Raw genomic sequence first — 14270 nt, forward strand, 5'->3', positions numbered from 1 at the left:
CCTCTCCTGGCTGTCCCTATACTCTGATTCAACTTCCCTTCACATCCCATCTTCAAAGATGAAGAGCTCTGGCTGCACCATAGAGGTCCATGATGCTTATATGCCTTTGAGTGTTAAGAGTATAAGAAAGAAAAAGAAGAAGGTATAGAAACAAATTACAGAACAGTGCCAACTGTAATATGAAATTCTATGGGGTATGGTCTTTACATTTTGATGTAGAATTATTGTTTTATTTAATTTTTAAAAAATTTGTGAATGTCATACATAAATACTATATTCACATATTTTCCCCTTTCCCTCTCCTCTTATGTCTCTCATCTTAAATTAATGACCTCTTCCTTAAATATGTCTGTGTGTATGTATATACTTACATATATACATATACATGTATACATATGTATATACACACACACATACACACACATACACACACACACATACATATAGACATTCAAAGATGGCTATTCTTGGTTGTCAACTTGACTACATTTAGAATTTTAAAAGTCCCAAAATACAGGACACACCTAGGAGGAAACTTTGCTTAATTTGAAATAGATAGATCTACTTCTAATCTGGATCTTGAAGCAGAAAGATGTACCTTTAATCTGGACCACACCCTCTGCAAGAAGCCTATATAAGGACACGGAAGAAGAAACCTTTTGTTCTTTGCCTGCTTTCCTTTAACCAGCTAGCAAGTCCATTCCTTCACTAGCATTACAACCTACTTCTTTGAAATTTTAGCATCTACTGTAGACCAGCTGAGACATCCAGCTTGTGAACAGAACAACTTCTGGATTCTTAGCCTTTTTGCTCACAGACAGTCATTGTTGGATTAGTTGGACTGCAGCTTGAAAGTCATTCTAATAAATCCTTTTATATATTCATTCTATAAGTTCTCTTACACTAGATAACTCCGATTAATACATATACATGCTTTTATATATTATACATTTTCATGTATATATACATACAAATATATATATATACATACATATATACACACATAATACATACATACATACATACATACATACATACATACATACACACACACATACAAATATATAACCTGTTAAGTCAATTTAGTGTGGATTGTTCAGCTCTGACCATTTAGGACTGGATAATCTATTAGTCAGTTCATCCCTGGAGAAGAGTGACTGATTCTCTCTCTCTCTTTTAGTGGGTATTAATTATCCACAGTTCATCATCTATGTGTGGGGTCTTGTAGGGATTTCCCCATAAACATTGGGATATCTTAGTTAGCCTTTCTACTGCTATTTTAAAGTACCATGACCAAAAGTAATTTGGGAAGAAAAGGGTTTATTTTCATTGACAACTTTCAGTTCATACTCCTTCATTGAGGGAAGTCAGGGCAGAAATTCACCTGGAGAAAGGAACTGAAATAGACCATGGGAAAATGCTACATACCTGCTTGCTTTCTTACACAACTCAGGCTCAGCTGTTCAGGGTTAGTACCACCCACAGACAGATGGGTCCTTCTTTATCAACCATTAATTAAGAACTCAAACAGACTTGCCTATAAGTCAATCTTATAAAGGTTGATATTGTTCTTCCTATGGGGTTGCAAACCTCTTGAGCTCTTTCATTCCTTTCTCTAACTCCTCCATCGAGGCTCCCATGCTCCAAGTCAACAATTCTAATTGTTGTATTTGTCAGGCTCTGGCAGACCCTCTCTGGAGACATCTATATCAGGCTCCTGTCAACAAGCAATTCTTGGCATCCACAATAGTGTCTGTGTTTGGTGACTGTATATGGGATGAATCCCCAGGGATGGGGGTGGGGGAAAGTTTCTGGATAGCCTTTCCTGTAGTCTCTGCTCAACACTTTGTCTACATATTTCTTCCCATGAGTATTTTGTTCTCCATTTTAAGAAGGACTTAAGCATCCATACTTTGATCTTCCCTTTTCTTGAGCTTTATGTAGTCTGTGAATTGGATCTTGGTTGTTCCTAGCTTTAGAGCTAATATCCACATATCAGTGAGTGCATACCATGTGTGTTCTTTTGTGATTGGGCTACCTCACTCAGGATGATATTTTCTAGTTCCATCAGTTTGCCAAGAAATTTCATGAAGTCATTATTTGTAATAGCTGAGTAGTATTCCATTGTGCAAATGGACCACATTTTCTGTATCCATTCCTCTGTTGAAGGACATTTGGGTTCTTTCTGGGTTCTGCCTTTTATAAATAAGGCTGCTATGAACATAGTGGAGCATGTGTCCTTGTTATATATTGGAACATCTTTTGGGTATACATCCAGGAGTGGTATAGCTGGGTCTTCAGGTAATACTATGTCCAATTTTCTGAGGAACCCCTAGATTGATTTCTAGAGTGATTGTACCAGCTTGCAATCCCACCAACAATGAAGGAGAGTTCCTGTTTCTTCACATCCTCCACAGCTTCTGCTGTTGCCTAAGTTTTTGATCTTAGCCATTCTGACTGGTGTGAGGAGGAATCTCAGGGTTGTTTTGATTTGAATTTCCCTGATGACTAAGAATGTTGAACATTTCTTTATATGCTTCTCAGCCATTTGAGTTTCCTCAGTTCAGAATTCTTTGTTTAGCTCTGTACCCCATTTTTAATAGGGATATTTGATTCTCTGGAATCTAACTTCTTGATTTCTTTGGATATATTGGATATTAGCCCTCTATCAGATGTAGGATTGGTAAAGAATGTTTCCCAATCTGTTGGTTGCCATTTTGTCCTACTGACAGTGTCCTTTGCCTTACAGAAGCTTTGCAACGTTATGAGGTCCCAATTTTCAATTCTTTATCTTAGAGCATAAACCATTGGTGCTCTATTCAGGAAATTTTCACCTGTGCCCATGTGTTTGAGGCTTTTCCCCCCTCTCTTTTCTTTTAGTTTCAGTGTATCTCGTTTTATGTAAAGGTATTTGACCACATGGACTCGAGCTTCATACAAGGAGATAAGAATGGATTGATTTACACTCTTCTACATGTTGACCTCCAGTTGAACCAGTGCCATTTGTTGAAAATGCTGTCCTTTTTCCACTGGATGGTTTTAGCACCTTTGGCAGATATCAAGTGACCATAGGTGGGTGAGTTCACCTCTGGGTCTTCAATTCTATTTCATTAATCTCCCTGCCTATCTCTGTACCAATACCATACAGTTTTTATCACTATTGCTCTGCAATACAGCTTGAAGTCAGAGATGGTGATTCCCCCAGAAGTACTTTTATTGTTGAGAATAGTTTTTATGATCCTGGGTTTTTTGTTATTCCAAATGAATTTGAGAATTCCTCCTTCTATCTCTGTGAAGAATTAAGTTGGAATTTTGATGGGGATTGCACTGAGTACGTAGACTGCTTTCGGCAAGATGGCCACTTTTACTATATTTATCCTACCCTGCCAATCCATGAGCATGGGAGATCTTTCCATCTTCTGAGATCTTTGATTTCTTTCTTCGGAGACTTGAAGTTCTTGTCATAAAGATCTTTTACTTGCTTGGTTAGAGTCACACCAAGATATTTTATTTTATTTGTGGCTATTGTGAAGGGTGTCATTTCCCTAATTTCTTTCTCAGCTTGTTTATCCTTTAAGAAGTGGAAAGCCACTGATTTGATTGAGTTAATTTTATATCCACCCATTTTGCTGAAGTTGTGTATCAGGTTTAGGGTTCTCTGCTGAGATTTTTGTAGTCAGTCATATATACTATCATATCATCTGCAAATAGTGATATTTTGACTTCTTCCATTCCAATTTGTATCCCTTTGACTTCCTTTTGTTGTTTAGTTGCTCTGGTTAGGACTTCGAATACTATATTGAATACGTAGGCAGCCTTGTCTAATCCCTGAGTTTATTGGGATTGCTTCAAGTTTCTCTCCATTTACTTTAATGTTGGCTGCTTGTTTGCTGTATGTTGCTTTTACTTTGTTTAAGTTCCTGATCTTTCTAAGACTTTTACAATGAAGGGGTGTTGCATTTTTTCAAATGCTTTCTCAGCATGAAATGATCATGTAATTTTTTTTTCTTTGAGTTTATTATCTAGTGAATTATACTGATGGATTTATGTATATTGAACCATCCCTGCATCCCTCGGATAAGGCCTATTTGAACATAATGGATGATTGTTTTGATGTGTTCTTGAATTTGGTTTTTGAGAATTTTATTGGGAATACCCAATCAATATTCATAAGTGAAACTGGTCTGAAGTTCTTTTTCTTCGGGATTTGATAATAATGCAGAAATACTGTCCAAATGTATTTGAGACAAAAATCTTCCCATGTAGCCCTACTTGCCAGGAATTTAGCTATACAAATCAATGTCAACCTTCCAACCTCTTCCTCTTCAGTGCTAAGCTCACAGGACTGTGCTACTACATCTTGTTGATGATTCTTTTTTTAATTTTTATTGGAAAGATTGATCTTCCTCATAAAAAATTATTATTCATTTTTAGCCCATGCTCTTTTAATGATGCACCTTTTTTGTCTTTGCTTAGAAAATGCTGCTTCATTACACATACAGTTGTCCCTATCTATGGGACAACTATCTATTTAACCAAGGTCAAGGATATTCGGGGAAAATTACCAATGTATAAAACACAGGGATGTTCCCTTTGTTGTCTTTCCATAAATAATACACAACTATTTCAATGACATTAACTTTGTACTGGGCATTCTTAGTATTCTAGAGGTGATAGGACTTAAATTAAGTGGACATCTTAAGTTACATTATAAAATGTGAGCATCCATGGAGCATAGCTGGCCTTGAAATCAGTCCTCCATTAAAATGGATATATGGTGGTATGAAAAAAAGCATAGGTAAATGCACAAAGATATAAAAGTGGCCATCATTCTGGGTTTTAGATTGTAGAGATGGTACTGGTTCCTTTAAATTTGTTTTCCAATAATTATATTTAGATGCAGGACTTTTAAAGAGTTGATAAAAATCAATGTATTTAACAACTATGAATATATGACATTAATTTAAAAAATATACACAAAATTTTAGAGCAGTATATAGTAATTCTCTGATTTAAAAAAAGACTGACTTTGTTAAAAAGGATAGTCTCAGAAATGTGAATCATTCAATAATGCATTTACAAGTGTTAGAAGGAGAAGTCAATAACGATGAGGAAGAAGAGGCTCGCCAGGCTATTTGTGCAAGATAAACATATAAACGACCATTCCCCTTTAATGTCATCTACACAGCTCTTTAGTTACAGAACACATCCATCATTAAATTTCAAGATTCTAAAGTTGTCTCTGAAAGATCATATCATTCTATGTTGTCTTTAAATTTTACTTCCCAGGACATCACTAAAGTAAATTTCTAAAAATCTCACACTCCCCCACTGTGGCCAGATGTGTCAGTCAAATACTTCAAATAGATTTGATTACAGTTTTGGGGAGACTTCTTTGTTCCACTGTATTTAAAGATGCTGGTATTAAGTGTTTTTTCTTGGACTATGAATCCATTTTGGTCTCAACCCATGTGTCTGTTGGTCTTAGGATGTCCCCCCATTTGAGAAAAACTTGATGAATTCTTAAAAAATGACTTACAGGAATTCTCACAGGTTTTTACCCAGTTTCATCTTCAAGCTTTGCCTGTAAAATGCAACATGATACATTGTACCTGGCATTTGCTACTCTGTAGGTTCTTATGTCTATCCATTTCTGTAGCAGGATATTTTCCCCTCAAGTTGGGAGGAGCTAAGATGGGAAGAGTAAGAAGAAGAGGAGGAATAAGAAGATGAAGAGGAGAATCTAGGGGAGAGAGGAGAGAGAGGGAAACCTGGAAGTGGATGTGCACATGTCTCTAGCAGTCAAAGGTAGTTGGTATATCTAGGTTGGATATTGGGTTACATCTCTGATTGTATGGGCATATTGTTATTGAGCAGTGCCAAACATATAAAGCCTTTGATTAATATTTACAGGTTAGAGTCTCATTTTCTTACTGGGCCTTCGTAGATGGCAGGATGGTCTGGGCGCTGCCCGGCCTTGCGGAGACATTATGGAAGATTGGCAGAGCCATCTCCCACTCCTTTTCCACCCTTTCAATTACACAACACAAGATGGGAGAGAAAAAAGAATGGAAGGAAAGGGGGCGATATTATCCTTAGACTATTTTCTGCTGATTAGGAGTATGGAGTTCCTTTGGGTAAGTTTGATCTTTGCCATCAGGATATCTAATTTTTTCTTCTTGTTCTTTCTCCTTTGTCCACAATTACTTAACAAACCACAACCAACAGCAACCAACTAACAACCAATAACCTACCCTGACTCACAGTGGCCTTAGCAGATACTTTCATAAAAAAAAAAAATGTGTTTTTATATGGGAATTTATTAATGATTTTTAAAGAAATAGGATGAAATCTTACTTTTCCTTTTTATTTATTTATTTTTTACAGTGTTTTAGTTAGGGTTTTATTGCTGTGAAGAGATGTCATTACCATGGCAACTCTTATAAAGGAAAGCCTTTGTTTGGGGTTGGCTTAGAGTTGAGAGGTTTCCCTGCCATTGTCATCATGGTGGGAAGCATACAGGCACACAGGCAGACATGCTGCTGGAGAGGCAGTAAAGAGTTTTATATATAGATTTTTAAAACTTTGCATTCTACAGAAACAAAAATTTTCTATGGTAAGAAAAAATTGAAAATTTGGGTCAGTAAGGTAGTTTATTAGGTCAAGGTTCTTGCTGTAATGTATGATGACCTGAGCTTGACCTCTGGGATCCATAGGGTGGCACTGATTCCTGAAAAAATTGTCCTCTAACCTCCATACACACATTGTCATATCTGTGACACACACACACACACTAAATGCTAAAATGTAATAAAAAGAAATATTCAGGCTGGAGAGATAGCTTAGTGGTTAAGAGCACTGGCTGCCCTTCCAGAGGTCCTAGGTTCAATTCCCAGCAACCACATGGTGTCTTACAACCATCTGTAATAGGATCCGAGGCCCTCTTGTGTTGTGTCTGAAGACAGCTACAGTGACTCAAAAAATAATAATAATTCTTTAAAAGAGAAACAGAAATACTCTGAAGTACATTTTTATAGACATTGGTAGAAAGTTGACAAAAAAAAAAAAAAACAGTACAGCCTCCTTATATACTGAATGTTCCAGAACTGCAAATAATGAGCAGGAAGATAGTCTCAATTTATAAAAATGTCTGCTCAATCTTGATAATGAAAACAAAAAATAAGAGCCACTTTATGTTTTTTATATATCCAGTCTTTTGGGTCATATAGTCACTAACAATGGGAAGTGAGACAATTTCTTGTAAGTAAAAGTGGTGAGGTCTGCCGAGAATATCCACCATAGCAGAAGGCAAGGTGTAATGCTCCCCTAAAAGTTTTGTGTGAACAACTAGCAACAAACTACTTATATGACTATAGAATTCTTCTCCAAAAGTATCATTCTCAAGGGTTAGTAAATTCAGTCCTCTAAAAATTGATAACAAGACAGAAATGCAAACCCAGTGCCCTTTGGAGAACAAAATTATCACGGGACACCTCCATAGTTAAGTAGGTCAGCACTGTTAGCTCACAATGGTTTGTCTTCAGTCAAAGCTGAAATTCATAAGAACAACACACACACACACACACACACACACGCACACGCACACGCACACGCACAAGCACACATACACACACACCTCCAAAAAGGGAGATTTATTCTTATAGTGTTTCTATTGAACTGATGCAGATAATAATGGTTCTCTTGCTTTGGTCTCCAACCCTGAATGACCTATTAATCTATGCTATCACTTCTCTCCTTTCATGGTGCACTCACTTGAAAACATATGTCCCCTCCTGCCATTGCATTCAGCTTCTTTCAATATTTGCCTTGCTCACTAACAAAACAAAAGTTCCCAAGTCTAATAGGAAGACATCCAAAAGTGATCTGTTTCTAAACTGAAATTGTCTTAAAAAGTTCCATTCTGAGGATTACTATGGAGACTTTATTTTCATGATTTCCCACTAACAATCTTCAATCAAATCATAGTTAAAGGTAAGTTTTTCAAGACTGGGAAGGTAGCTCAATGGGTAAATGTAGGGGTGGTTCTGATGCTAAGGTCCTGTTTCCCAATTGGTTCTTCATCTATCAGTAAAGATGACATAGGCCAATTGCTGGGCAGGGGGAATAGGCAGAACTACCAGGTCCCCACTGGCAAGCTAGCAGACAGAAGGAGAGAAGAGAGAAGGAGTGTTCACCATGCTTCTGGTCATGAGACACTGTTCCAGGCAGGAGGCTAGGGTTTCAGCTGGGACTATAGGCAACTGAGCAACTGAAGCGAGGGCAGATTGAAAAGTGATGAGCTAAGAGGATTGATTGGGAAGGACACACTAGCCACAGCACATTAATAGTTCCCAGCAACTGCGTCATAAGGCAGGTTAAAATTGGGCAATGTGTGTCTGTGTTTTTCAGATCCAATATTCTCTGGTTGGGTCATTCCCAGAGCTCAGACAGGGTAGCAAAAGCTACACGTAACAGGTAAAAGCACTTGCTGTGCAAGCTTGAAGACTTGAGTTCAAGTCCCCAGAACTCATGAAAAGCTTGATCCACAGTGTGTGTGTGTGTGTGTGTGTGTGTGTGTGTGTGTGTGTGTCTGTAATTACAAACTTCCTACAGGGAGATAAGAAGCAGAGAGAGGAGAATCCCTGGAAATGTCTGGGTCAACGAACATTGTGTACCTTGTGTACATACGTAGAAATAGCAAAGACCCTGAATAAAAGCTGAAGGCAACTGATCTCTGACCTCCACACCTATGTACAAGGGTACATGTGCACCCATGGCACTCACATTTACAAACATCATTGCACACACACAGCATAGTACAAAGACATACCAAAAACTCCCTTAATTTGCCAAATGTCAAGTAAGTACACCTTACTACATTATTATTTAATATTGAAAAACAGAGCTCACAATTTGAAAAGCATCACAAAGAAAATGGTAATAAGTATTGCAGAAATTACCTCCTCAGATCCTTTCATTTCTCTTGGTTTAGAAGATGATCCAATATTCTTTTCACTAACATGCTAAAAATATAAAAGAAAATAGATAATATTCAATAAAGGAAAGTGATTTAAGACAATCTTTAATTCAAAAGGCTGAATGCATAGAAAAAACCAGCAACAAAAACCAAAACAAACAAACAAAAAGAAAGAAGCACCCTTTTAGTGCTTCCCTAGAGAATACTGGGAAGTCTTGATTAGTCAGAGAATCTCAAAATCAAAGGATCAGACAGATATTAATTTTAGAGCCAGGAAATCAGTCTATAATTAACCAGATGCAAAGCTGACAGTAATGCCATTTTAGCATCTCATTCCCTCTACAGTACCTCTGAAGCCCAAATGACTAGTCTGGGAGACATGTGGTTATCACTGAGATGAGATCTTTTAAGGATTATGCTGTGTTTAAAGTCATTCTTGAGCATCAGTTCAGCATGGGCACAAGCAGGTTCTATGTGATAAGGATAGAGATCTACAACATTCTAGATGATTCACTGTTCCAACAGCTCTGAATTCTCTTAGAGTTCTTCCTTTTAATATTGATGAACACAGAATGATAAAATGTGAAGAAAAATCCATGCATCTAACTGCTCCTACTGATGTTTTTACATTTTAACTATATTATGAATAGAATCATCATTATTTTTCTATACAATAAAGATATATTGTCTAGACAATCAGGATAGATATAAGAAATGTCTAAGAATATGAGGAACACAGATCTTTAAAAAGTTCATATGCTCATCTGCCTTGACAATACGGTAATCTATTCAGTTTCCTCTATTGATCATCTTCCTGAGAAAAATAATATTTGTATGCTCTGTGGAAAAAGAAACAAAGGATTATTAATTTCTTACCTACTGTGAGATGTGGTAGACACTAGGAAAAGTAAGAAAAGGGAGTCAAATGTAAAACAAATGACAGTTCTCTGTTGGTTTCAATCCTCATCATCCTTATTGAAACCAAGTTATTGGGGCTAAAGATAGCTCCATGGTCAAGAGGACTGGCTGCTCTTCCAGAGGACCTTGGTCTGGTTACCAGTCCACATGGTAGCTCACAATCATCTCTGACCCCAGTTTAAGGGGTAATCCCTCTTCTGTCCGCCTTGAGCACCAGCCTTATACTTGGTGCATAGACATGTAGACAAAACACTTATATTCATAAAATAATAAAATAAAAAATAAACCAAATTTGAAAGTAATATATTCTCTAGGGCAAAAATCATAACATGGATGTGTAGACAAAAGCTATGTAAAATAAGAAGAGTAATTGTAGTGACAATAGTAATAATTTTGTATTGTCTACAAGGTATTTTATGCCCTCATATTTGATACTGAAAAAAAATGAGCTATGTAATTTTCTGAATGAGAAAATAAAGCATAATAGGAATCTGGTGTTGTTTAGGGCACATATCCAACACTAAATGTAAATAAATGTTCACAAAGCAAGTTTTTTACTTCAAGACTGTTGTTTGTACTTTAGCATGCTAGATAACATGAGGTGATATTACCCTTACTCCTATCAGTAGATATGTTAAAGGAAAAAGAAAATGACCAAGATGTAAGAAATCATGGCAGGAATATTTCCTTAACTTCATTTTGTGTGCATAACTTTCAGTGAAATGCTTCAGTGAATGTAAACTTTCTCTCCTACAGAAGTCCTCACAGAGATAAGTGAAGGGAAGTCATTGAAATGAGCCATATTGAAACAGTTTGATAAAAAAAATATTTCCTATCCAGGTCAAGGGTTTATCTAAAACTGAGAGCAATTAATGCTGATTGAGTAATTGATGAGTCTAAAAAAATAAAATAAAAAATAAAACAAAGCAAATGACTAACCCCACTTAAAAGCCCATGTATAGTTATAAACCCATGTAAGCCCAAGTGTGATGATGTGGACTTAATTGGGGAGGTTAAGGTGGGCAACGCTTAATCCCATGAACATGAACCAGCCTGGGCAACATTTTCAGACTGTGTCTCAATAAACAAACAAATATGTAATTACATGCATAAGTCCACAAGGCTCACATACACATTAGCACTAAATACCAAGCTGTAATTGATTAACATGAAGACTAAGGGCTAGAGAATAGTTTCTTCAAATCACGAAGCCATTAGCATGAGGTTATCTCTGTAGGACATTCTTGCATAAAGTACTGAAACAGAAGCTGGATACTATACTTGGAATTGACTTTATGAAATAAGAAAAAAATGCAATATCTCAGGTAATTACAAAAAGCCAGCTAGATGATTGGCTACAAAACTAGAGGGCCCCTGGTAGATCATAACCCAAATAAGACAAAGGCCTAGGTGTAGTCAATCCAGTGACTTTCTTTATCTGTGTTCAGCCTGTGAATGCACACCCTCCTGCTGCTGAAGCCCAGCTCTTTCAGCTTTTCCTAGTCTTTAGTGCTGATCTGTTCTTGGATTTTATCATGGCTCAGAAAAACTCACTTAAATTAATTTTGTCTGGATGTTTTTCTTTTCCCACTTCTAAAGAGACATTCGGTTTGAAGAACATATTTGAAAGGGTCAAAACAACAATGCAGATTTGTCTATTCTGTCTCCTTACATACTCAGAAGCTTCAGAACAAGGACAGCACATTCATGTGCTCTCTGTAACCTCATATCTCTTTCAGAATCAGAAGGAATAGCACCCAGTGTTCCTGCTGCGGCTCCTAGTGTTGCCGTGGCTGCTCATTTTTCTGAGTGCTCATTCTCTGTTCATTTTCTATATGACATGTCAATCTACAAGGAGAAAACCTTAATTTGCTCTTTCCAGTACCAGTCTCCCTCTCCACAGGCCCTCACTCTGCCTCAGGCTTACAGGGTTAATGTGAGCCTAGTCATTAGCTGCCCACAGCAAAATGATAGCGATTTCCCCACTGAAGTACTGCAACAAGTATGATTTAAACATATCTTAAAGGTTGTTTCCTTGTGATACTTTAAATCATTTCAACTAAATTCCCAGGCACTTAGTTTATTCTGTGGAGACACACAAAATACCCCAAGGTTTGGAGATTCCAAACAATTTTCAGAGAGTTAGTTATACTTAATTAATGCTTTTGAAAATGCTGAGTTACAATTTCAACTTCATAATGCAATGTAGGCACTGGTACATTTTTAATAGCAAAACAGTTACATTTTTAAATGAATAGAAAGATTTTCATTAGCAATAGTTGACACAAATAAGAATCATTTATGATCAAGCTCCAGCATTTTTACAGTCCCCTGAGTAAAATTTTTCCAGTTTATTTTTTAATCTAGCACTTTATTATAGTTTTTCAAATATACAAGAAAGTTGTAAAAATAACATCCCTAATTCCTGTATGCACACCACTTAGATCCAGTCATGATTAGTGCTTTCATTCTACATCTTAGCTAGGATTACTGTTGTTATGATGAAACACCGTGACCAAAACAACTTGGGAAGGAAAGGGATTATTCAGCTTATACTTCCATATTACTGTTCTTCATCCAAGAAATTCAACATAGGAACCTAAACAGGGCAGGGACATGGAGTCAGGAGCTGAGACAGAGGTTGTGGGGGGATGCTATGTACTGGCCCCCTTTTCATGGCTTGCTCACCCTGTTTTCCAGGACTACCAGGCCTAGCAATGACACCACTTGCAATAAAAATGCTTCACAGACTTGGCTACAGCTGGATCTTATGGGGGCATTTTTTTTTTAGTTGAGGGGCCCTCCTCTTAAATGACTTTACCTTCTGTCAAACTGACACAAAACCATCCACTACACTGAATTTTGCTATGCCCTCGCACATGGCCACATGATTATGTATTCCTGTACTTAAAAGTAAACTACAGAAATACATGAATCCCTTAAAGAAATATAGGAAAACAAAAATCAAACTGGTGGTCAACATGTCGAAGAATGAGTACTGATCCATTTACATGAAGGACCTCCACATAAAAACAGAAATACTGAATCTAATAAAAGAGAAAGTGGGAACAAGCCTCGAATACATTCGCACAGGGGAAATATTCTTGAACAGAACACCAATGGCTCAGGCTCTAAGATCAACAATCTACAAATGGGACCTCATTAAATTGAAAAGCTTCTGTAAGGAAATGGACACTGTAAATAGGACAAAATGGCAACCAAAAGATTGGGAAAAGATCTTTACCAGCCCTACATCCAATAGAGGGCTAATATCTAAAATATACAAAGAACTCAAGAAGTTAGATTGCAGAAAACCAATTAACCCAATTAAAAAAAATCAAAGAATTCTCAACTGAGGATGAATGAAGAACCTAAAGAAATGTTCAACATCCTTAGTCATCAAGAAAATGCAAATCAAAACAGCCTTAAGATTCCATCTTGCACAAATCAGAATGCCTAAGATCAAAAACTGAGGAAACAGCAGAAGCTGGTGAGGATGTGGAGAAAGAGGAACACTCCTCCATTGCTGGTAGGTTTGCAAGCTGGTTCAAACAGTCAATCTAGTGGTTCCTCAGAAAATTGGAAATAGTTCTACCCCTGAAGACCCAGAGATACCACTACTGGGCATATACCCAAAAGATGCTCCAACATTCAACAAGGACGCATGCTTCACTATGTTCATAGCAACCTTATTTATAATAGTCAGAAGCTAGAAATAACCCAATATCCCTCAAGGAAAGAATGGACACAGAAAGTGTGGTATCACTGTATTACTGCACAATGGAATACTTCTCAGCTATTAAAAATGACAACTTTATGAATTTTGCAGGCAAATGAATGGAACTAAAAAATATTATCCCGAGTAAGGTAATCTAGATCCAAAAGCACATACATGGTATGTACTCACTGATAAGTGGCTATTAGCCAAAAAGTTCAGAATACCCATGATATAACTCACAGACCATATAAAGCTTAACAAGAAGGAAGACCAAAGTGTGAATGCTTCAATCCTACTTAGAAGTGGGGAACAAAATAATCATGGGAAGAACTGGGTGGGAAAGAGTAGGAGGGAGGGAGGGAAAGAGTGTCAGGATGAGGTATGGGGAGAGACAGGACAGAAGTCCAGAAGGTCAGGAGAATGCATTGAAATATTGAAGTAAACAGTGGGGAGTGGGGTATGGAGGGGCAATCACTAGAAAGTCCCAGATGTCAGAATGTGAGAAGCTCCCAGGACCCAATGGAGATGGTATTAAGAGCAGAGATAGAACCTGAAGAGACTATCTCCCATAGATAGACATGTCACCCAATTGAGGTATGGGGCCACTCACCCATCTCAAAAGTTTTAACCCACAATTATTCCCGTCTAAAGGAAAAC

At 37.2% G+C, this 14270-nt stretch overlaps 1 protein-coding gene across 10 annotated transcripts in view; it reads right to left on the reverse strand.

Moving 5' to 3' along the window:
* The window catches only part of Cast (calpastatin), a 107675-nt gene that overhangs the window by 79759 nt on the left and 13646 nt on the right, over positions 1-14270 (reverse strand). For 8 of the 10 annotated variants that reach the window (XM_076926997.1, XM_076926996.1, XM_076927007.1 and 5 more), the window contains exon 2: positions 8961-9023. The exons of the other annotated variants lie outside the window; for them this stretch is intronic. In XM_076926997.1, the coding sequence (XP_076783112.1) occupies positions 8961-9023 (63 nt within the window). The remainder of the gene's footprint in view (positions 1-8960; positions 9024-14270) is intronic. 10 annotated transcript variants of the gene reach the window in all.

The sequence above is a fragment of the Arvicanthis niloticus genome, chromosome 29 (assembly GCF_011762505.2).
Source record: "Arvicanthis niloticus isolate mArvNil1 chromosome 29, mArvNil1.pat.X, whole genome shotgun sequence".
Classification (NCBI taxonomy): Eukaryota; Metazoa; Chordata; class Mammalia; order Rodentia; family Muridae; genus Arvicanthis; species Arvicanthis niloticus.